Source organism: Schistocerca nitens, chromosome 3 (genome assembly GCF_023898315.1).
Source record: "Schistocerca nitens isolate TAMUIC-IGC-003100 chromosome 3, iqSchNite1.1, whole genome shotgun sequence".
Lineage (NCBI taxonomy): Eukaryota > Metazoa > Arthropoda > Insecta > Orthoptera > Acrididae > Schistocerca > Schistocerca nitens.
Window position 1 is genome coordinate 159,709,851 of NC_064616.1, and position 25,945 is coordinate 159,735,795.

Here is a 25,945-nt window from a genome sequence, read left to right on the forward strand (position 1 = left end):
ACCTTACTTTATATAATTGACCAACAATTTCTTCACGAACAAACTTACAAACTTTTCATCAAACTTACTCTTTTTAGTATTGCATATTATGCAAAGACCTTCGATTGTCTATCTTCCATTTTTAGTTTTTACTCATAAGCACAAGATATGGATATCTATTTATAAACATGAAATATTTAATAAGATTTAAATGTATTTCTCCATTCTATTACCACCATTTGTTTATAAAAACAATTAACCAAACAAGAGTAATACACCTGAAACAGGTAAAGTTCTGACAGACTGAGTTAAAGATACAAGTATTTCAACTTTCATTTTCATTTCAAGTGATAGATTACTGGATTATGTTGGATACAAAATTTGCAGTTAATCGATATTTTATCTTTTATCTCTATTTTAAAATCAGAAGATGCCAGGTCACTATTTGCGTTTGCTCAAAATAACATAATTACCTTTATTTTCACGTAATATCGAAATGTGTACCTTAATACTTCATCACCCATGACAAAATTAAATTCCTGTTTATGTTTTCTAGACATTGTCACTAGGAAATTATTTAAGTGGTTAAGTACAGTGTTAAATCTGACTTTGAGAAATAATCTGTAAAATCTCTCCTACTTTTTTTTGTAAAGTAATTTGCTATACTGTTGTAGTAATCGTTACAAAGTTGGTTATTTTTTCATTAGGATGTGTTCTAGTGAAAGTTATTACAAAATGTTAGAATACTGTACATTCAAGGTTTTGTACCATACACATTTTAATAAGTCAACATATCCTTTCATTACTTCAATAATGCAACAGAACTCTTTTTAAATTGTTTGACTTTATTTTATATTTTAGGATCAAATTCATTTTAGTGTAATTTTCTGTTACTCATGCCACCTTTAGGTGCCTGCTTATATGCAAATTTGTCAAATTACTAGACTCAAAATTTCGTTAAGCTTATAAATATCTAACATTAGTTATAAATAAAATATACACAAATCACCACAAATTACTTTATTAAAATTCTCTATTCGCTGTCCATTAGAAAAAAAACTCACTTGACACATGATATTTAACAAGTTCTTATGGAACATTTCCTCAAAATGAATCAAACTCAATTTTTTTCTTTATTTTCATAATAGCGTATCTGATGATTACCACCATGGTCAGATGTATCAAAATTAAGCATTTCAGATTCAAAATAGAGACACCATGAAAATACTGGCTTTTTAATTGTTCAGCATATTTTTGTATGTCAAAAATACTTAATGCATTAGGAACATATGGATTACTATTTCCATTTTTTTTTATTCCAACGCCAGCTGTCTGCTCAACTGTTAATTTACGACTTTTTCATTCTTCTACCTCTTTATCGCTATTTTTCCCATTACTGCTGTTGGGATAGCAGCTGCTCCACCAGCAAGTGAATCAATAGTAGCTAGATGTGGTGGTGTTGTCAATAATAAAGGAATAAATTCCCCTTCATGTTTTGTTGGTCCTGAATCTTTATTCCTTTTTGTTAGATATTCAATAGTTTTTCTTCAACAGGTGTACCTAGTGTTATGAGTAAATTGCCACCAATTTTTATGTCTTTTTTATTTTGTATCTCATTTAAAAATAATCATTTCTATTTAATTTTTCATTATTGAGTTTAATTTAGTTGATCTGGGTACCAAAACATAATCACTGCTGAAGTTATTCATTTATGGAGATAAGAATGTTTATATGGATTAATGTTTTTTATACTCACAAACCATTACATCAAGATGCCATCTAAAGTATGCTTCAGCTGACGCAACGTCACAACCCATTCCCAACTTTCTCTTCCATACATTATTTTTCTAACTGCACCTGTAGCTTATTTTTCTCCAAATGAAGCATCAGAAACATGCATTCTTTATTTTGCAGCTAAATGAAGTTGTTTATTTGCTTTTTCTAAAGCCATTACTATCTCTATATGCAGTATGATGCTTTTTGCAGGTTTAATCCAAGAAACTTACACCCTTATCAGTGTTAGTCATTGATCTAGTTTAGTGAATGGTCCGCAGTATGAATATCCTTGGAGATGTACCTTTGGCAATAGCAAATTATTTAAAGTCCAGTTTAATCACTTAATAAGTTTCCCGCTCTGTGTGTTAAGTTACTCAAAAATCCAATGAAATATGGAATTCCTTTTGGATTGTTGATTAAAAATCATTAAATTCATTTGTTAACATCTGTGTTATTCCAACGTTTCATTGTAATAATTTTTATTTCCAGCTAATTCGTCTCCATGAAGAACTGCTAATCTATTGAGTAAATCTCTAACAATATTCACCCAAATCTATATGGTTCTTCAGTATTTTTTTATTAACCCTTCACTTTTGTGCATCTAAAAAACCTGTACTTGTAAGAGGTTGTCTTCATTTTGAGAATAATCTGTAGCAATTTCTTTTATCAAACTTTTACATTTTGTGCCTTTACTTCATCTTATTTTATCCTGAATTGAATAATATATCTGTGTAATGTGGTAAATTAACAGCATGAAATTTTTCTCCCACACCATACACAGTAACCTGTTTTTTGGTTAACTGATTCATTAATTGTCCTGTACCTTCATATTCTTTTCCAACAATAGTTAATTTATATCCCTCAAATTTTGATGGTTTGTCACCAATATATTTAAGCATATTAACAGATTTCAGTCTTATGATTTTATGTTCACTGCAATTAATAGACACTGGCACATGGTTCCTGATATGCCCTTGGAGATAAGGAAGTGCTAATGCTGATGTCAGTGAAATATGATATTCGCAGTTGTTTTAGCTGTAATATGGCACCACACCTGCAGTGCCTTACTACTAAGGATGTCATAAACCTCCATTCAGAGCTGATGTAGCGTCCTTGGCAGCCTTGAGTCCGCTGCTGGATACAGCAGATTCGTCTGTAGATTACATAGCTAACCGCCATAGTGGGAGACAACGCAACAACTTGTATTCTGAGTAAAAAAGGATACTGATTAATTTCATCAAACGACGCCAGACTTGTCCTCAGTCAGTATCCTAACAAAACAGTTTGGGTTACCAGTCCAGCAGTGGGCAACCCCTACAGCTCTATTGTATGACATGTCATACAACACCGTTCATGGCAATGCTGTGCCATGTGATTCGGTTTTCCATACAATTGTCAGTTTGAGTCATTTACAAAACGTTTCGGGATTCGTTGTTTCACGCAGAAGTAGAAACAAAGCGTGTCGCTGCCTCACGTGAAACAGCCAATCTGACGGCACCGTGTAATGAAGTTGGGGAAGCCGTTTTAACCTCAATCCCAATCTGTGGATTTATTCTGCAAATGAATACACCAATAACTCTGGCCTCAACTTCTCAATTAGAACCGCATTGTTCGTGGCATCCCTGCCCAGGACATACACTGCTGGCCACCGTAAATGCAACACCAAGAAAGACAAGAGGTAGCACGACAAAATTTATTTTGTAGATAACATGTTGACCAAGTATCAAATGATTACGTTTACAGACGTCTGTGACATGTGGTTCCTGCCAGAATCAGTAGCCAGAGTAGCCGCCATTGTTGGAGATCACCGCTGCCACACGTCTCGGCATTGAGTCAAAGAGACGTTGGATGTGTTCCTGGGGTACAGCAGCCCAAGCAGCTTCCACACGTTGGCAAAGATCATCTGGTGTGGCAGCTGGGGATGTAATCTGGGTCACTCGTTGAGCAACCACGGACCACATGTTTTTTATCGGCGAAAGATCCGGAGAGCGAGCCGGCCAGGGAAGCACTTCAATTTGGTTATTGACGAAGAACCTTTGGACAATGCGTGCCACGTGTGGTCGCGCATTATCCTGTTGAAATATGGTTGTGGCCGAGCCCTGAAGGTAAGGAAGGACAACTGGCTCCAGCACCTCGGATATGTAGCGCCGGCTATTTAAAGTACCGGCAATGCGTACTAGAGGCGTGCGAGAGTAATATCCAATACCGCCCCATACCATAATACCCGGTGCAAGACCAGTGTGGCGGTGCATAATGCAGCTGTCCAGCATCCTCTCTCCACGGTGTCTCCACACTCGAATCCGACCATCGTGGTGCTGCAGACAGAAGCGTGCCTCGTCAGTAAAGACAACGTCATTCCATTCTGCCGTCCACATCCGTCTGTCATCACACCATTGGCGACGGAGACGTCTGTGGTTCTGCGTCAATGGTAGACGAAGCAATGGACGTCTTGCGGACAGACCACTCTGCTGTAAACGGCGTCGAATGGTACGCGCAGACACTGGATGATGCGTTACAAACGCAATGTGCTGTGCTATGGTTCGGGATGTCACTGAGCGATCCGTCACTGCCATGCGCACAATTTGCCTATCAGCACGTGCAGTGGTGCACCGAGGTGAATGCGATCGACCACGTCGGTCCGTCGTACCCTCCTACATCCAACGGTCACATATCCGCATTACAGTTGTTTGGTTTCATCTAACACGACTAGCGATTTCTCTGTATGATAATCCACAATCTCGGTAAGCCACTATCCTTCCTCTGTCGAACTCGGATACTTGATCAAACGATGTTCGCTGTTGTCTACGAGGCATAACTGATCGTCTTGTGAAACAACCACAAGGTAAACACACGTGCCGAACGTACACTCGTCGAAATCGCCAAGCCTTAAATGGCGCTATGAGGTGGCGCCACAGGCGCGCGTGATGTGCGTCTGCGCTGAGATTCTAATCAGTTGCATATCTCATCGCTGCAAACCCATGGTGTAAATTTCACTTGATTCGGATGCTTCCTTCAGGGTGTTGCATTTACGGTGGCCAGCAGTGTATGTTCGACAAGACAGCTCATATCCGATAAACGAAAGCCAGAAGTATTTATAGTTTATACGGCGCAAAGTGGACGAACGATATCTGTCGTAAATGACACTTCTTTTGTCGGAGTAGCGCTCTCTTTACAAGGATATCAAATGTTGTGAATAGTGCAAGGCATCCACTGATTCCACTTTATTGCACATGTCACCTAAGGGATGTAGTGTTGTTATGTTTAGCAGAAAGCTATCCAGCCAGGAGCTAGGGCGTCCTAGGTGTCGGACATTCTGCAAAAAGGTGGTAACATTCTCGCCAAGGAGGGAGCAAAAGAGGCTGCACCATTGGGACTAGCAAAATATGGTACAGAAGTTACTGCATCCACCGCAGAAGCTCTAGACGTGCTTGCAGCAGTTTGGCCTGATGCATGCCTAATTCCATGATCACGTTGTTGTATTATGTCAGCATCTTGTCTTCTGTAACTTCATTGTTTGTAGCAATAATGCATTAATCTGATCTTTATGTTCAAATGGTTCAAATGGCTCTGAGCACTATGGGACTTAACTTCTGAGGTCATCAGTCCCTTAGAACTACTTAAACCTAACTAACCTAAGGGCAAGACACACATCCATGCCCAAGGCAGGATTCAAACCTGCGACCGTAGCGGTCGCGCGGTTCCAGACTGTAGCGCCTAGAACCGCTCGGCACCCCGTCCGGCGCTCTTTAGGTTCAGCAGTGTTGTGTACCTCAGGATTTCCTGCATCTGCTGCGTCTTGTTGTTCTGGTAAGCCACGGGAGCGTGTGCCAGGCACGGTTACAAGCTCTAGGACAGAATATCTAAAGACTGGAAGACTTTTAAAAAAGTCTCAACATTTAAATGAACATTAAAACCCAACCGCAACCAATTGCAACCGCAGCAGCTCTCATGAAGACTGCATCAAGGAGCAGGTATGCATGGCAGCAAAGCTTACTTCAGCTTTTCTGCTGTCGGTCGAAGCGATGCGAAGATGGCGGTGTCAACGAGGTCGGAAGCACGGCGCAGCGCGAGGCGACGATGAAGACGGAAGCGTTGGCGTCGGCGTCGGCATCGATCCACGGCGTCGTGGCGGTCAGGGTCGGACACGGGCAACGGCGTAGCAGGCAGCTCACGCCAGGCACATCAGCTCGGAGGCAGCGTGAAGGCGGCGTGGCAGCAAGGCGGCTTGAAGAAAAGGGCAGTTCACGGCCGAACATGCTGCTAGTGCGTTCCCACGCGGCGTTATGTGTTCTAGGTGAAATTGACGCCAAAAGAATTCGGACTATTACATTGCCCAGTCAAATGCAGCCAAACTATGAGCTAACAGAGTACAGCCAATAACCGGGGCCAAACGGTCACTAGGCGCTACAGTCTGGAACCGCGTGACCGCTACGGTCGCAGGTTCCAATCCTGCCTCGGGCATGGATGTGTGTGATGTCTTTAGGTTAGTTAGGTTTAATTAGTTCTAAGTTCTAGGCGACTGATGACCTCAGAAGTTAAGTCGCATAGTGCTCAGAGCCATTTCGAACCAAACGGTCAATTGTAACCCCGCGGCTGACACAAGATGTGCATCCATGGACAGAGATATGTGGGCATCGGGGAGTGTCAGAAAATTTGCCGAAAAGGTAACACCAATAGTGTCTGATTCACGGAGAAGGGTAAATTTCCCCATCATCTGCTTTTAAACTTGACACGAAGTTATAGAGCGCAGCGTGGCAGGAGGCTGTCACATCCATCCTGAGGGCCACACTGCCTGGAAAGACAACAGGAGACCACGTCTAGTCGGGACGAGAGCAGGCGGACAAGAGAGCGAACCCATTGTACCGATGCCCTCTCGCCAGCCCGCTCCACGTCTCCCACGTGACCGTTCTCATTCCTCTGATTGGCTGGCAGATGGTACTTCGGATGTGTCCCTCCAACCGTATGCTTTCGAGTAGCGTCTACTGTCTGCAGTCCCAGTCATGGGAATGCTGTTCACTTGGGATGAATGAGGGTAGCTGCTGTATCTAGAAACATTCGGTGTCGCACCAGACCATGTACAGCCACAGCTCGACTGTAAAGCGCTTTATACCAAAAATCTAAAGAAAACTACAGAAAGAATGGTTCCATAAAATCATTCCACTCGGTCCGTCTGCTCACCACGCACACCACAGACAATCGTTTCAGACGGTGGTCCACGGTTTCTGAGATGAAATTTGAAATATTTTGCTAGCGAAATGGAGTTCATCATATCTGACTGCCACCAATCTATCCTCAAGCGAACGGTGAAGCCGACCGTTTTATTTGCACTTTCCAGGCTCAAACGTTCAAATTTCGTTCTTAGTACTCGACGTAAAGTGCTTTGTAGTTAGTTGTCAGCACCTGTCGCACTCTGACACTTTGCGACGCTTCGCCAGGAGAAGTATTACATGCCAATACCTTCGCTCAGTTGATTGATCAAGCTCTATATACCGTTCGCTGCAAAATGGAATCAAAATCAACTACGTTTTCGTGATTACTGTGAATCTGTGAATCTTTCAGAAACGCTGGCTACATACCAGGCTGTTACCTTAAAGCAGCCGTTGCCGATTCCTGACGCTCGTGTACATGGGTCTTGAAATGGCTCTGCGACAGAGGAGAATCCCTGCCCACACACGCAGCCGTTGCCGCCTCCACTATCGCTGCAGCAGCCGCAGCATTCGTCGCCGTTCACATCGACGTCTGTCATATACACGAAGTTGTCATCGGCCATTAAGCCTTCGGCGTCCACAGCAGTATCAATACTGCAGACAGGTGTGCCGTTGCATTGAAGTACTAACTCTCGTTTTAGGCATGGGTCCCTGGTGGTTCACAAGACAAACCTTGGGCACACATTGGTTAGTGCCATGTCGAACGCACTTGGAGCGTCCCGCGCAACTCACACCTGCACAGAAGAAACATTTAAACTAGCCGCTGCTATAGAGGGCTCGCCATACGTGGCGAAGAAGCGGTACACACGCTAACAGAGGACGCCGAATTTGCCTCATCTCACCTTCTCCAATTTTGTTAGTTCCACGCGTCTTTTTAAACCTCCGCATGGAGAGCTCCACCTCAGAATATCTTGAGATTACTTGAGAGTATTCTCCGAATGCTCCCACATCACATTGAGTGTGCTGACAAGAATGCAGTGATATATATATCTGCATTCTCTCTCTCTCTCTCTGTCTATATATATACAGGGCTATTACAAATGATTGAAGCGATTTCATAAATTCACTGTAGCTCCATTCATTGACATATGGTCACGACACACTACAGATACGTAGAAAAACTCATAAAGTTTTGTTCGGCTGAAGCCGCACTTCAGGTTTCTGCCGCCAGAGCGCTCGAAAGCGCAGTGAGACAAAATGGCGACAGGAGCCGAGAAAGCGTATGTCGTGCTTGAAATGCACTCACATCAGTCAGTCATAATAGTGCAACGACACTTCAGGACGAAGTTCAACAAAGATCCACCAACTGCTAACTCCATTCGGCGATGGTATGCGCAGTTTAAAGCTTCTGGATGCCTCTGTAAGGGGAAATCAACGGGTCGGCCTGCAGTGAGCGAAGAAACCGTTGAACGCGTGCGGGCAAGTTTCACGCGTAGCGCGCGGAAGTCGACGAATAAAGCAAGCAGGGAGCTAAACGTACCACAGCCGACAGTTTGGAAAATCTTACGGAAAAGGCTAAAGCAGAAGCCTTACCGTTTACAATTGCTACAAGCCCTGACACCCGATGACAAAGTCAAACGCTTTGAATTTTCGGCGCGGTTGCAACAGCTCATGGAAGAGGATGCGTTCAGTGCGAAACTTGTTTTCAGTGATGAAGCAACATTTTTTCTTAATGGTGAAGTGAACAGACACAATGTGCGAATCTGGGCGGTAGAGAATACTGACGCATTCGTGCAGCAAATTCGCAATTCACCAAAAGTTAACGTGTTTTGTGCAATCTCACAGTTTAAAGTTTACGGCCCCTTTTTCTTCTGCGAAAAAAACGTTACAGGACACATGTATCTGGACATGCTGGAAAATTTGCTCATGCCACAACTGGAGACCGACAGCGCCGACTTCATCTTTCAACAGGATGGTGCTCCACCGCACTTCCATCATGATGTTCGGCATTTCTTAAACAGGAGATTGGAAAACCGATGGATCGGTCGTGGTGGAGATCATGATCAGCAATTCATGTCATGGCCTCCACGCTCTCCCGACTTAACGCCATGCGATTTCTTTCTGTGGGGTTATGTGAAAGATTCAGTGTTTAAACCTCCTCTACCAAGAAACGTGGCAGAACTGCCAGCTCGCATCAACGATGCTTTCGAACTCATTGATGGGGACATGCTGCGCCGAGTGTGGGAGGAACTTCATTATCGGCTTGATGTCTGCCGAATCACTAAAGGGGCACATATCGAACATTTGTGAATGCCTAAAACAACTTTTTGAGTTTTTGTATGTGAGTGCAAAGCATTGTGAAAATATCTCAAATAATAAAGCTATTGCAGAGCTGTGAAATCGCTTCAATCATTTGTAATAACCTTGTATATATATAGACAGAGAGAGAGAGAGAGAGAGAGACAGAGACAGAGAGCAAGAGTACAGGATACAAACTTAAGTATGCTTCATACTGAATATATTGTGGTTTTAACCATTCCATAGTGTTCGACGTGTTTTAAAGCGCCAATCCAACTCGTTACACTGACGGACACTACACTCACTTTCTACAACTTCCATGCACAAGCTCTGTGCCAGCACTAAACCTGACTAACCACCGTCCTCATTCGTGGGTAGTTACTGGGTGAATTTCCAAAGTATTTAAATGTATGTGGATTCCTAAGGGACCAAACTGCTTAGTGCATCGGTCCCTAGACTTACACACTACTTAAACTATCTTAAACTTACTTATGTTAAGAACAACACACACACCCATGTCCGAAGGAGGACTCGAACCTCCGGTGGGAGTGGCTGCGCAGTCCGTGATATGACGCCCTAAACCGCCCTGCCACTCCGCGCGGCAGTGAGTTTCCCTGCAATGTCAGAGCGACAGGTGTTGGTTGTGGTGCTCTCTCTCATATCTCACAGTCATCAGTCTACAGCTGTGTGTGTTGCTGTTGTCACAGGTTGCTGAACGACTCCACTGTGCCGGACGAGCAGCTGGTGGCAGCAGTCCATGCGCTCACTTTCTACAACTTTCAGGCGCCAGCTGCACGTCAGCGCCACCTGCGTCTGGCTGCCATCGTGCTGCGGAGGCTGTGGGGCCTTAATATCACAGAATTCTTGCTACAGGTACTGATCACGTCGTCATATCTATAAGGTATCCTTAGAAAAATATTTTCTTGTTATACATTTATAGCTACTACTCATTTCTGTGGTTACGCTGAAATTTTACCAGTTACTAACGTTGATCATACTGCACAATCCCATTGTTGCCTAAAAGAGGCTGTAGATAGCCCTCTTCAAGAAGAACTAACAAACAAAGCAGCAGTTTTCAATAAAGCAAGACCTAGGATCCAGCTGTAACACGATCAAAGCACATCGACAGTCTACATTGCTATCAGCTCCCGTCATGGCAATTGAATAAGACGAGGACGTATTGTCCTCCAGTGGCAGAGAACACTGCGCTGACAACAATGCAACTGAGAACATGGGATCGTTCACCGATAACAAACTTCCCCTATTTTGTGCCATTTCTTCACATGGAGACGACTGGATGGTGCTTGTGGATGGTGAAGACTGGATATGCAGGTGGCGCCTAGAGATAATCACTAATAAGGAATGCCTCCAGATGACAATCAGTCGGCTTGTCAAAGTATCAGACGCCGAATTCCACGGCTCGCTTTACTTCGTTGGTTTGATCCATGAATAATAGATATATTACTAAGCGTCTTTAAGCAACTCTCCACCCTGTGTACTGTTTTGATATGAAATTGTCAAGTGAAAATACACAGTCGGGCTGTGTGGTTCTGACAGCATCATGTAGTCTTCGTCATCTAGGTGGGAGACGTTTAACGTCCAGTAAACGCTATGCGTTTTTTCAGGCTGTTTGTCTAGGTTTTATGGTAAAAATAATGTCCAGTGATCGGAAGATGATGCGAGGCAGACATCTGTAGTGAGCACTCTTTGACGTATGCTCCATAGTACCTACGGTCTACCAGCTTGGCTAGCTGAAATCGATCGCAGTAAAATATGTTTTACAAATATGAGTAATATTAATTGCCATGTTACCTTTAGCCACGAATTCTTCACGAGGTGGTGTAATTCTTTACAGTAGTTATTATTGGGCCAGTGGTGTTTCGCATTCAGTACACAGCTAAAATCACCTCCTATTAGTAGATTTTGTGTTAGAAAATAAATTATTTTGTGTTTGAGGAAGGCAGCTTGTCCCACCTTCATGCTGCTACCTGATGGGGCCAAAAACGAAAGGTGACGTCGCAAATTTTGCACATAAACAGGGTTCTAGTTTATCAATATCTCTGACTCGGATACCGTCACAAATACCCGCTGTTTCTTTAAGAGTAAAGTTCATGACTGTTTGAGACGTAGGGACCCTTTTAAGTTAGTTTGTGTCTCTTCCTGCAAGAGGATAATGTTGGCGTCAGCCTCACTTTTAAATCAGACGTGACTGTATTAACCTTAAGGGTAAGAACTGTGAATGCCTATGATATTACTTAACTAGCTTGTTTTCCATCCCATCGGATTATTTTATGTCTCCAGACCATTCCATTTGTGTGTATTTCGCAGTATCCGATTCGTGACGTTCTGTATCTTAAGCTTTGGGTGTTTAATCTGAGTTCCTTATTTATTATGCTATGGAACTAGATGCTGCTGTGATCGATTATGTTGTTTATTACGACAGGCCTATTTCGTGATTGCCATCTTCAGGTTATCTAAGGAAAGCACATAGTTTGGTACAGTATTTCAATTCCTAAGGTAGATAACTTAACGTGTTATAGAAATATGGTTTACACACATGAGGTGGTCTCGATATCCATATGACGTCGATGTCTCGGTTGCTGTCACACTACATAATAAGTTTGCTCCTTTAATACAGTAGTGCGACAGCAATTGAGACAAAGATGTCATACGGATATCAAGACCACTTGATGTATGTAACAAACCATAAATCAGTAATACGTTAAATTATCTACATCAACGTTTGAAATATTGTACCAGACTATGTACAACCCATAGATAACCTGAAGATGGCAATGTCACCGAGAGGGGCCTAACGCAATAAACAATATTATCTAACATAGCAGCATCATGCTCTCATAGCATAATACTAATATATAACTTCCTTATGTGGTATATGATATACATGATATATACGAGGCAGCTGGCCCATATGAATACATATAAAGCAAATTCTTTATTTTTTATAGTGACGTTTTCCTTGTTTTGTACTTCTGTATGGTTGAGTAACTGGTACTAGAGGGACAAAGTTCGTTGTGGTGCATTTTGTTAGTGTGGGTTGCCTGCATCAGGGGCAGCTATGCACTCAGGGGTAAACACATTGTTCTCCTTTGAGTGACAGGTACTTAACCTATTGTTCTGCCAAGAGGATCCTTCGTTTTGATTGACAGGCACTTAACCTACTGTTCCCTCACCCCCTCCCCCTCCCCCAACCCCTTGGAATACGCCCCTCTCACTATTATCAGTTTGATTGACTACTTAATTAAATTGATCACTTAATTAACCTCTCACTCACTGGTAAAACCCCTCCCCTCCCCCCTCCTCTATCATCCCTAGAAAATAGCGGGAAGTTCAAATTCCATCAGGACAATGCAACACACCACAGCCACCTGCACTAACCTAAGAAAATGGCGGGATAAAAGGACACTTTGGCTACCTCCACTAACCAAACTCATCTGACAGCCACCTCCTCCTAGGGTTTGGTGGGAAAAGGACTCTGCCTGTGCTGGACATAAGTCTTCATTTAAACAATTAGAGGCAGTACCGCCATCAAGTGTGTTCACCCCAAGGTCCAGAGTCCAACTGGCTTAGTAAAAGTATTGCTACAGAGGGCACTGTCGTCCCTTCCGTGACGTAATCCAAGATGGTGGTGAGGAAGGATCTCATAACAGGAAATTCAAGGGTACATTGTTTATTTATAAAAAAATTCAGTTTGTGGGGTTGGATTTCTCTTGCTCATCATTCTCTGCTATTTGGAAACATATAGGTCTTGTAAGAAACAGTTACATGGAGCAAACATGCTGCATAACCTAATGTTTGGCACTGTACTCTGTGTGTCTTAACCTAATGTTTGGGACTTTATCAGCACTTAACTTATTGTTCTGTTAAATGGTTTTCCATGTCACCCCCTTTTCCTTGAAGTATTGTACCGCCTTTGATACCAAATTAAGTAATTAGTTATGTCCTTCCACCATTTTCTGGTGCACTTTTCGAATTTCACATGCTTTTGAACACCATTTCTGGCGCATTCTCCTTTGTCACTCACCCACTTCAAACATTGTGCTGCGTTTTACATAAAAATTATGCAAATTAACCTAGTGTTCTGCACATAACCTGTTGTTTTGCTCCATGTCACCCACTTACACACACCCTCCCCTTAACTATTGTACCGCCAACACCATGCTCATATTAAAAAAAATTATGCAAATTAATTAAATCAGTATTCTTCACATGTATGGGGTAGTTTTCATTCATTCGCAGCATTCTATTGGTCAGTGAAATCAATGGACTATAGTTCAAACAAAAGGTGGCTAGTAAAAAACACTTCCAGCCAAACGACGCCTGACGCCGATGCTGGAGTCCAGGGGCATTGGTAGGCCCTGCAAAGTGGCGACGAGGCCGAAAGCTGCATAGCGATGCATAGGTGTCCGTTATGGTTCGGCAAGCATGAGGCGGTGGCATCCCTTCCATATTTGACACCTGAGAAATTCCAGTCGAAATACATGTTCACCTAGGCACCGTTACTGGCGCCATGACACATAGCTGCGGTGCAGGTCCAGCGACAAGAGAGATGTTCCAATGCTTCTCAGAATAGCACAGGGTGCATTGTTCCTGGTGATCCTAACAGGGTAGCCCATTCGTCACTGAATTTACCCGTCAAACTGCTGCTGCTGCCAGTGTGGGAGCACCGTCCGCCATTATTATCTGCAGACGAGACTTTCAATGACGAAGTTACTTTGCATAGATCGCTACATTGCACTGACAGTTAAACCTCGCTAAACTTGTCTACATATCATCAAATACATACAAGACTCACAAGAAAATTGGGAGGCAGGAACAAATTTAACAGTGTAACTACAGTTAAATATTACGATTGCTGCTGCAGTCTGACACCGATCGATGTAAAGGTAACGTCTCCACTTGACGGCTGTCGTTCTGGAACGAATCTCAGTATCTATAGTGAACATAATTATCGAAGTAAAAATTTTCCTCACACCCTCACGGTTATTAATGCTCTGAATCTATACGTCCCTTGCAATAGGACACACACTCATTTTCTCTGGTCATGCCACACATACGCAACAGTAACATTACACTGCGATATATATATATATATATATATATATATATATATATATATATATATATATATTACATTATCAATTCAGTTATCTTTTATATCTGTACCGTGCCCAAAAAAATTATGATATGCCTACACTCACACCGCCTTTATGTTTCGATTCTCCTCAGTCCTAGGAAATTATTTGACAAAGTCTTCGAATTAGCGCTTCTGCAAGGTGCTGCATCCTGCCAAGATTCTCTCAAACAAGTGTTATGAAGGACAGGCATCGCGAAAGTATGTGACAGTGAATACCGCACCAGCAAACACAATGCTTGGAAAGACATCACGCACATGTGTTGGTGTACTGTAATCAACATCATTATAGATAGAAGAACAAGGAAAATGCGAGGGTACACTTAGGGGTGCTGGTGAGGGGACATATTGTTACAACCATATTGCCCTTCCAGTTTGTACACCATAGAGGGTCCGATGGAATAGTTGCATTGCTATATTTTGAAGCTGTTTAGGAAATAAATCTATCACTACTTACGTTCGGATATACCCCTCAGTGCACTGAAATCATAATTCACCATGTCCAATCTATGCTTCTATGTCGACTAGACAAAAGTATTTTTTTTTTTTTTTGCTTTTACGTGAATAGTGGTTTGATTACTTTCCACAAACGTACATAAGCCACAGTACCTTCACATTCGAGCAGCAGCATGCACACTGACAATTAAATCTTGCCAAGTGGCCTACAGATCATCATAAACTGAAATTCTCTTACTCAACTACACTGATCTGCCACTTAGGACAGGAGCTTGGATATTAGACCGTGAAACCGGTCTCCAACCCGGAAATATATCACCACATACTGCGTCGATGTAGTAAACATAAAATTCGTAACCTGCGTCATACAAAAACAGCAGCTTTTATGTCATTCATATAGTTATCGACATCCAGACAGGCGTACATATACCGCGAAGAGAGACAGCACTGTATATACTCCTCGCAGCACTAGATATTTTCTCCGCAGCTGACAGTCACAAGTCATCCACTCCTCACACGTGACCAGAGCGCCCTCAGTGGACCGAATTCACTCTCAGAATTGTTCTACAAATTCAGTCTCATTTCCTCTCGGCACAAATGCATTGCTGTTTCCGGTCTGAACCTGCTTGCTTGCTTTTCTACACCCATCTCTAGACACTGGGATGACATGAACAAATGTATTTTCGCTTGGTTTGCAATAATATTGTACCATTTTCGTGGTACTTCTCGTCATCAAGCGCACAGCAGTATCCTTCCGATCACTCGTCCAACATAATTCCGAAGATATAGACTGGAAGTTATTTCTCTACAAACCCGAAACTTTAATGAGGTGGAGCGTGCTGAAAACCACTGAGTAACTAGAAACTTATCCCGTCTGCGAAGACATTTACGTGACAACTCGAAAAAAAATAGAGTAAAAACTGATATTGAAACGTCCCCTTTTGAACAATTATACATAAGACTGTGCTTTGAACTGACACACAATATTTTTAGCGCAACGCAATCTGACTTTCAGAAATCCCTACAAAAGAATGGCCCTGACTAACATTAACCTATGCGTTTCACAAATCACTTACCTCACAAAAATCTTGGTTACTCGAGCTACTGCAATAAAGCCAGCGCCACTACTGCCAGCTAAATAAAAGATTCAACTTACTGAAGGCACTAACTACTGATAGGCATAGTTAGCAAATGAAAGATTTTAATAGAGAACAAACAATGTATTTACCTTAATAGTCATAATATATATAGCAGTTCATGAAAAATTACAAAACTCTGCCATCTCTCTCCCCACATCCACCACTGCTGGCGGCTCACCTCCAACTGCGCAACGCTACGCGCTGTTCACAGCCAGCTGCCTAACACTACAATGGCGAGTATTACAACAATGCAAAGCAGCCACAGACTGCACACAGCACAGCCAGTGATTTTCATACAGAGGTGGCGTTACCAATAAAAAAACCTAAACAGCCTACTTACATATAACACTGATGTATATGTTTATTTCTATTCTTTTGTAAAGCCCTATTACTACAAATGTTATCTCTATTATTATGTTTTTAATGATGTGTTCTGTACCTTTGTTATTGTGTTCTTATGTTATAAAATTGTACTTGACACCAGTTCATGAAATTAAGTAACTTGTAAGTTCCATTTCACTGCACACATTTCTGTTGGTCATAGCATATGGACAATATGTGAGAAGTAGGGACTGTTAGTGTTTGCACGTGTGTTAATAATTCAGCAAGGGACTGGATAACAGCATTGCTGGTTCTGAGGACAATTCCAAAAACTTTGTGAGTGCACAAGTGGTGGTTTATGGACTTGCTATATTGTCCGCAAGACTCTTCGATGGTGATTGTGCACCTGCACAGTTGAAACAGATGGCTGCTGGCCGTCTCTACATGGACTACAGTGGGTCTGCTCTGTGATGACCTACCAAACGATATTCTTCAAAACTTCGATTGACTCCGCTGTGGGTTTGCTCTGTTGTGGCCCATTACCTGTCAGCATGTCAAGAGTCAGACTCCACTGTGGGTTTGCTCTGTTGTGGCCCATTACCTGTCAGCATGTCAACATTCAGCACTGTCTTTCCGTTGGAAGGACAACACTACTTCTTCAAGACTGCATGGAAATCCACTACTTCTGTGTGCAATTTCTTTTACTAATGAGACTTTGTGAAAAAAAACTGTAATTACTATTATGATGAATGATCAGGACTATCTTTATGGACTGAGAGAAAATTTTAGCTTTTGACCAACATTGTATCAATAAGTGTGTGCATTTGATTTCTTTGTTATTGTAATTACGATTATGAAAAATTTTAACAAATATGTATTGCCAAGTGCCCAAAACAATTTGTAAAATTTTTTGTGGGGAGCATGGGGGCTATGCAAGTAGGCTGTTTAGGTTTTTTTATTGGTAACGCCACCTCTGTATGAAAATCACTGGCTGTGCTGTGTGCAGTCTGTGGCTGCTTTGCATTGTTGTAATACTCGCCATTGTAGTGTTAGGCAGCTGGCTGTGAACAGCGCGTAGCGTTGCGCAGTTGGAGGTGAGCCGCCAGCAGTGGTGGATGTGGGGAGAGAGATGGCGGAGTTTTGTAATTTTTCATGAACTGCTATATATATTATGACTATTAAGGTAAATACATTGTTTGTTCTCTATTAAAATCTTTCATTTGCTAACTATGCCTATCAGTAGTTAGTGCCTTCAGTAAGTTGAATCTTTTATTTAGCTGGCAGTAGTGGCGCTGGCTTTATTGCAGTAGCTCGAGTAACCAAGATTTTTGTGAGGTAAGTGATTTGTGAAACGCATAGGTTAATGTTAGTCAGGGCCATTCTTTTGTAGGGATTTCTGAAAGTCAGATTGCGTTGCGCTAAAAATATTGTGTGTCAGTTCAAAGCACAGTCTTATGTATAATTGTTCAAAAGGGGACGTTTCAATATTTCCACTCGCCAATACCGATGTCGGTGATGTAACAGATTCCAAATCATCCCTATAATTTAGAAAGTTGACTAAGGTGTTTCTCATGTCTAGAGAACCAGCAAACATGTCTGCTGGATGCACACACCACAATCGATGTTCCCTCAAATAAATAAAGGCGCAAAATGTGCAGAAGCAGTCAACCGAGAAATTTACATGGGAGGGAATAACGGTCCAGCGCAAACACACGTCCATATTGAATCTTCTCAATTTTCCATGCCATCACGAAAGCTATCCAACACATACTAAGTATTAGTTCTCTATTCGGCCGTCTAGAGGACAACACGGTTAAGTCAGCTACTTTCCTACATTCCAACAGGCCTCTGCGTTCGGAAGACCTCTACCGTTAATGGGAAATGTGGATCATTCCCGCCACTGATCATCAGCGCTGCACGCCAAGCACGCATAGACAGAATCACACTAGGAAAAAACTGGCCTCATATAAATTACAGCTAAATGTTACGATTGCAGTCTGAGTTGAACGACATTCGACAATGAGCGAAGTATCAGAAATACACCCTGCTGACGGCTGTGACTCTGTAAGTAGAAATATCGATACCATTCTTATAACTTGACGGTCTCTCCCCATTGCTACCACAGTACTCCACGTCAAATCCATACCTTCCTTACGACTTTACACGATCATTTCCTTTGCACATGTCGGAACACAAACAAAAATAAACCTAATGCTCAAGGCGAAACTATCATGCACCCCCTACTACTAAGTATACTACTTCATCAATAACTGATTGCTCGCGATAAGAAATAATACTGACCTAAAATCAACGATGTGTGAACATGTCTCATAAGTTTTTCTAGCGAGTGCTAGCGTAACTTAGGAAGACTAATGTAGTCGTCATACAAACCGCTATATATATATATATATATATATATATATATATATATATATATATATATATATATATATATATATATATATTAGCATCACAAGCGGTCTTGGTTCTACAGGTGCACATAAGTACCCATGTTAAAAGCCATACCAGCTTTATAAATCCATGTATGACATTGCCTACGAATGATGTGGTTTCTCCAGACAAATACCGTGACTGAATATAGACAGTGTTGGTTGGAGTGTATATTATCACACCAGCAGTGCGGTTACACGTCACCAATGGTGCACCCTCATAATAAAATTACCGAAGTTTGGAATTTATTTGGCTAAGGAGCTTGGTATGAAACCAGTATTCAAAACTCCCTCACGCCCCCGCAACTAGATATTTCCCCAGTATTTGTAATGCATTCTGTCTCGATGCCTTGTCAGAGGTTGTGCGATACATCCACTGAGTTATAGGCGATGATTGATTGAGAAGGATCACATGCAGTAGTAGATGGTGTTCCTTATGATTGAGGTTATAAGAAATGTGCTCTAGCTTTTCAGATATCTCGTGCTACACTTGAGGAACAATTGATGTCTAGATTTGGAATCAAGTCTTTCCATTCACCTACATACCATTGTTTGATCCCATGGAGAAGTCCCTTAATGATTACAGCCACTAGTGAATCATATTTCTGGCACTCTCATATTTCGAATAGTGCCACCTTTCTCGAACCTATCTGCTACAATAAAATTCCAGCATGGTTTTCGGTAGCCCCTATGCATCTTGCATCTACCCCTCATACTCTGCGCTACCGTCCCTGCAGCTTTGCGCATGTGGTTGTTCCAATGTAAGTCAGAACTGAGTAGAAGTCAGAGAAAGTGATATCTACCACCTTCTGCAACCTGTATAGAAACAGTCGAAGCTGAGTTACTGCGACAGAACTGTGTTTTGACCATTCGACGGAAACGAAGCCTGCTCCTCCAACAGAAGGTAGTATAAAAGACAGTAAGGGAACTGGGGGAAGGACATGGATTTTGCTACTGCATTGTGGTGCTTTTCCAAACTACAAGTAGGTAATATAGATCCACTTCCCTCAGGGCCCATTCACATCTATCAACCCAACATTCTATCATCATTATTCTGTTCCATCCACCAGAGAACTATTACGAACTATAAAAGCCCCACTAACTTCATACGATAGAGAACTAGATAAGATTTTTACCGCATCTCTCTCCTCCCATATATCGAAAACAAATACCGCATCCATGCCGACATCGAGCACCTGTGACGACCCTATTAAATATACAGGTATTGATCCACTGCACAGATCAATTTAAAGTTTCATCGCCTGTAATGTAGGAGGATGACCGTATGGCACAGACTATATTCTAAGTCGCAAGAGACGCTCCCTGTGACCCTGTGCCCTGTGTCGTTGTTTGAAACTTTTTTTTTCCTGTAACATGCTTTGTACACTGCCATACATTTAGTTTTTCCGCCACGACTTCATGGTCTGTGTCAGGTTCTAAACTGACATTAACACGTTTTGATCCATTGCCTCTCGTAGAAAACTAGACCTCACATGGCGTAAATCGTGTTGTTACTACAGATACCATAACACGCCACATACACTGGATGATTTTAAATAAAAGACAGTTACAACATAAGGAAACTGGTAGTGTTTTGCAGCATGTGGAGAGTTTCCAAACTGCTGTCCGAATGTGATTGACGACCTCTACATTTAAACTCATCTGTCACAATGATGCAATAGCTGATGGCTCTGAATTTCTTGTCGACTGATTCCTCATATTGCAGTCATGTACGCCATCACTGTTTTGGTATTATCCATTGCCAGAAGGTGTTGTCCCTCCACCAAAACTCTTTCTCCAACTCAAACAGGCAATGCCAGTCAATCATTATGTGGTAACCAACAGCGTACCAGTGGACAGATGGGGTCGAAAAGACACCATCGATGTACTCTAATAATAAGCATCATGGTTGATAGTTCGAACAATTTTAGCAATTTTACAGTAATTTCAACACCGAGCAATGCTGTGACAGCATGTTTTCCAGTTTCATTATCATAGCTAAATCGCCCCCTCTCTAGTTTGCGAGTATCATTGCGAATGTAGCTAGATGACTGTGCAGTACGTCGATTCATTGTTAATTGTCGAACACATACATCATCGAAGTATGCCAGACAGTGCTCTACATATTTCTAACACCACGAGCATAGTGCTGAATTTACAATTTATCGCTATGCTGACAGGAGTCACAGAGCATTCTCGCAGTCTTAGGGTTATAATTAGAGACTGAAAGACTCCCTCACACTGTCATTGACTAACCTGCCCTGCAGTACCGTTACCGATTTAATCTGAAACCACCACTACATTTCACGTCTCGTGAATGAATGGAGTCAGCCGAGTCCTTGCCCATCGAAGTATACAAGACTTCTCCAGATGCACCCATGTCGAGAAGATTACCACCCCTTGTCAGTGTATAGAAATAGATTTGAATGTGTTGTGATGTAATAGTAGACAGTTAAGAAGAACAAGAAAGGGTGATTTTTATGCATGATGGAGCTACAGACGGATGGAGTTCGAAGCATTTTACGCAAATCAACTACGCTATCAACTCTAAAATATTGTTCTAGAGTCTAGGATCAGTACCTAGAAGATATTGTTGAGAGAGAACATAAACACACGTACTCCTAAGGCTACAAAGTTCCGCACTTAAAACAGGCTATAATGTTAGATCGCTTGAGCTTCCGACCTATCAATCATGTTGAATGCAGTGCTGTTATTATTCCAATGTAAGAAATATATTTGAAGCGCATGACATACATCCTTCTTGCAGGTTTCTATACGATAAATTATGGTACCGAACCGTCAAATGAGAAAACTGCTTCCTTAAAACAGTGGCTCTATGTGATACATGCACAATATAGCTTTCCAGAGATGTATAGCGTCCACTGTCCACATCTGATCACGGTTCAGAAATTATACTATGCCCACATCAGTCCTATATAAAATGATCGTTAGTAACGGAGAATACCTCTTACAAGGAAACAGATATGGTAGCGGCGTCCGATATGCGAAATTACATGTCATGCCGCCACTAACTCTGTAAACAGCACATCTGTCAAGCAGATGTATACACAGGGGATTGAACCGTCTCACAAACACCTATCGCTAACTTAGTTATGAAACTGAAGTATCGATTTTACACTTAAGATGCGACAGGGGAACGGAGTACATCGCTTAAATCTTCGTTTGTTTAAAGGAAAGTGTCACGTTTCATCACATGTGAGATGGAAGTCTTCTGATAACCAAGAGGTTTACTGTTAACGATACCAAGTAGACACTGCTATAAGACCCACACAGAACAAGCGGTTGTATATGAGCCGAATGCAGGCTATGTCACACAACTGATGCGTCCTGCCGGAACATTAGGGAAAAAAATGGTCAAATGACCTGCAGAAACTTCTCCCTCTCCATCTCTCTCTCTCTAGAATGCATCATAAGTCTGCCATTAAATGACCTCGTTACAACTTCATCTCAACTGACCAATCCATCAATTCTATGTCATCCTTTAACGCAGATGCAACTAAGTTTAGAGGGAGATGGTTCTCTGTTTTCCGGAAAAGCGTCAAATACAGTAGTCAACTCGCGTGTATCACTCTTACCTCAATAGACATGCAGTAGAATGCTGCCTCGACGGAAAAAAGTGACTGTTTCCCTGGTTCCCTTCGATTCGATGTCGATGTTTTCTCGGATACCTCTTGCTGTCACACGCTTGTTCCCATGTAAAAATTGTTCCGCGCCAAGCAGAAGACATGCAAGTACTTCCTCAATTTCCTCGCATTTCGGTGTATATTCCATCAATATACACGTATTTTCCGCAATTGTAAGGATTTTATTATGTCAGTTCTACCCACGCGATCATGACATACCCTCACGTTCCGTGTTCTAAAATTGCATATAACTCAGTGGATATATCGCAGAATCTCTGACATGGCATCGAGACAGAATGCATTACAAATACTGGAGAAATATCTAGTGGCGGCGGCATGAGGGAGCTGCGAATACCAGTTTCATACCACGCTCCTGAGTCGAATCATTTCCAAACTTCGGTAATTTTTTACGAGGGTACACCGTCGGCGACGTGTAACCGCACTGCTGGTGTGATAATATACACTCCGGCGATCACTGTCTATATTCAATGTCACGGTACTTGTCTGGAAAAACCAAGTCATTCGTAGGTAATGCCATATGTGGGTTTATAAAGATGGCATAGCTTTTAACATGGATACTTGTGTGCACCTGTAAAACCAAGACCGCTTGTGATGGAGCCCCTCAGGAACACAGCGGCTAGGGCGGGGAAGAAATCCAACGTTCACTCGGTGTGCTTGCCAGGGGGCCTTGTCCGGGATGTGGAAGAGGCTCTTCCGGCGGCTATCGAGCGTGTGGAGTGCTGCCAGCTGCAGATTGTTGCACATGTCGGCACCAACGATGCCTGTCGTCGGGGTTCCGAGAAAATCCTTGGGTCATTTCGAAGGCTGGCTGAATTGGCGAAGGCGGCCTCCATCTTTCGAGGAGTGGAAGCCAAGCTGGCGATCTGCAGCATCGTACCCAGGGTGGACCGGGGTCCTCAGGTTTGGAGTCGAGTGGAGAATCTAAGCCAGAGGCTATGTCGACTCTGTGACGAAAATGGTTGTAGATTCCTCGACCTACGCTATGGGGTGGAAGGTTGTAGGATGCCCTTCGATAGATCAGGGGTGCTCTACACACAGGAAGCAGCTACATGGGTAGCACAGTAATTGTGGCGTGCATCTGGGTTCTTTTTAGATTAGGTTCCTCCCCACAGGAAACACGCCGTTGGCCTGAAAATTGCCAGTTATTGACACTGATGTCGGTGACAACTGTAAAAATTGTTCGTTCGCCTAAACAGGTCATTCCAAAGGATTTAAATATGCTACATCTCATGTTAGTAAATTGTCCAAGTGTCTGTAGCAAGACCCCCGAGTTACTCTCCGAAATAAACACTAACAATGCCAATATTGTATTAGGTACCGAAAGCTGGTTCAAACCAGTCATAAATAGAAGTGAAATTTTGAACAAAGTTTAGGAAGGATAGTACTGATGCTATGAAAGGTGGTGTGTTCATTGCAGTTAAAAGCTGTTTAAACGCAGGTGAGAGCGATACTGGGTCGGACTGTGAAATAGTCTGGATAAAGCTGTCAATCAGACAAGGATTGACAATTGTATTAGGATGTTTCTATAGACCACCAGAATCCGCAACAAACGTCGCAAAACGTTTCAGGGAAAGTCTTGAGTACATAGGAAATAAATATCCAAGTTATCAATTTGTTATAGGTGGAGACTTTAATCCTTTGACCGGGAAAATAACACGTTTATCACAGGGGGCAGAAGCAAAGACTCGTGTGAAGTTATTCTAGGAGCGCTCTCAGTATAGAACCTTGAGCAAGTGGTTAGAAAACCAACTGGAGATGGAAACATATTACATATCTTGGTGACCAACAGACCTAATCTATTTAGGAAGTTAATCTCGAAGAAGGTATTAGCGACCATAATGTTGTTGTGACTTCTATGTCAGTGGAACTAGCAAAAAATAAAATAAAATAAAAAAAACAGCGTAGAGTTTTCTTGCTTGGGAAAGCAAATAAAAGTGTCATTAATGAATATCTTCATAGTCAGCTCCAAGCATTCACCGTGGGATACAAAGATATTGAGCATCTTTGGTCGGAATTTAAAAGTATTGTCGACCACGTGCTAGAGAAGTATGTGTCTAGCAAAAATATAGGAGAAGGAAAGGATCCACCTTGGTACACAAACATATTAGCAAGTTGCTGAGAAAGCAGAGAATTTTGCACAGTAGTTTTAAACGTAGTCACTGCCCCGCTGACAAACAGAAGTTATGCGAAATGAAAACATCTGTCAAAAGGTCAATGAGAGATTCTTTTAACGAATTTGAAAGCAATACTTTTCTGCAGATTCTAAAAATAACCCTCAGACATTTTGGTCGTACGTAAAATCTATGAACGCTATATATAGTTCAATATCTTCTCTTGCTGACAGTACGGGTAATGTAACGGTCGATGATAAACAGAAGGCCGAAATTCTAAACCTAGCTTTCAGAAACTCGTTTACGGTAGAGGACTGCACAACCATTCCCCCTTTCATTTATGGAGCAAAGATGGCTGACATAGTGTTTAGTGTATCTGTGATTGTAAAACAGTTAAGATCCTTAAACACCAGGAAGGCATCTGGCCCAGACGGAATTCCCGTAAGATTATATGTTGAGAGTGCTACAAATATCGCACCATTCTTATCCATCATCTATCAGAGATCATTGGAACAGCGGAAAGTTCCTCCGGACTGGAAGAAATCCTAGGTCACAGCAATCTATAAACAGGGGTGAAAATCGGATGCACTTAATTATTGTCCAATTTCACTGCCATCGATTTGTTGTAGAATCGTGGAACATATTTTGTGTTCGGACATAATGACGTTTCTAGAATCTGAGAAGCTCATCTGCAGAAACCAGCACGGTTTCAGGAAACAGCGGTCATGCGCGACACAGGTGGCCCTCTTTGTGCATGATATACAACAGGCTCTAGACACCGGCTCCCAGGTTGATGCCATATTTCTCGACTTTCGAAAGGCGTTCGACTCAGTTCCGCACTGCCGCTTGCTCCAAAAAGTGCGCGCTTACGGTCTATCCGGTGACATATGCGGTTGAATAGAAAGTTTTCTAGCAGAAACAGAGCAGTATGTCGTACTGAATGGGGTGACTTCAACAGAAACAAGCTTAACTTCAGGTGTGTGCCAGGGTAGCGTAATAGGTCCGCTGCTTTTTACGATTTACATAAACGCTCTGGTTGATGATATTGACAGCGGCATTAGACTGTTTGCCGATGATGCTGTAGTCTACAGGAAAGTAGTATAACACGAAAGTTGTAATCAAATCAATGAGGATTTGCAGAAAATAAATGCGTGGTGTAATGGCTAACAGTTATCTCTCAATATTAGTAAGTGTAAACTACTGCGTATGACAAGGCGTGAATCCCCATTAATGTACGAGTACAAAATAAATGCACAGTCCTTGGGAGCGGTTTGTGTGTGACTATTCGAAATGATCTCAAATGGAACGATAAGATTACACAAGTATTGGGCAAGGTGAACTCTAGATTGGGGTTTATTGGTAGAATCCTAAAGCGATGCAGTCCTTCAACTAAGGAAATTGCTTACAATACGTCAGTTCATCCAGTCTTAGAGTATTGTTTGTCTGTG

General features: G+C 42.2%; 1 protein-coding gene across 1 annotated transcript in view; it reads left to right on the forward strand.

Moving 5' to 3' along the window:
- Nucleotides 1-25,945, forward strand: part of LOC126249119 (sodium channel protein Nach-like) — a 187,658-nt gene that overhangs the window by 43,177 nt on the left and 118,536 nt on the right. Inside the window, exon 3 of the mRNA XM_049950770.1 lies at nucleotides 9,908-10,073. Coding sequence (XP_049806727.1) covers nucleotides 9,908-10,073 — 166 coding nt within the window. The remainder of the gene's footprint in view (nucleotides 1-9,907; nucleotides 10,074-25,945) is intronic.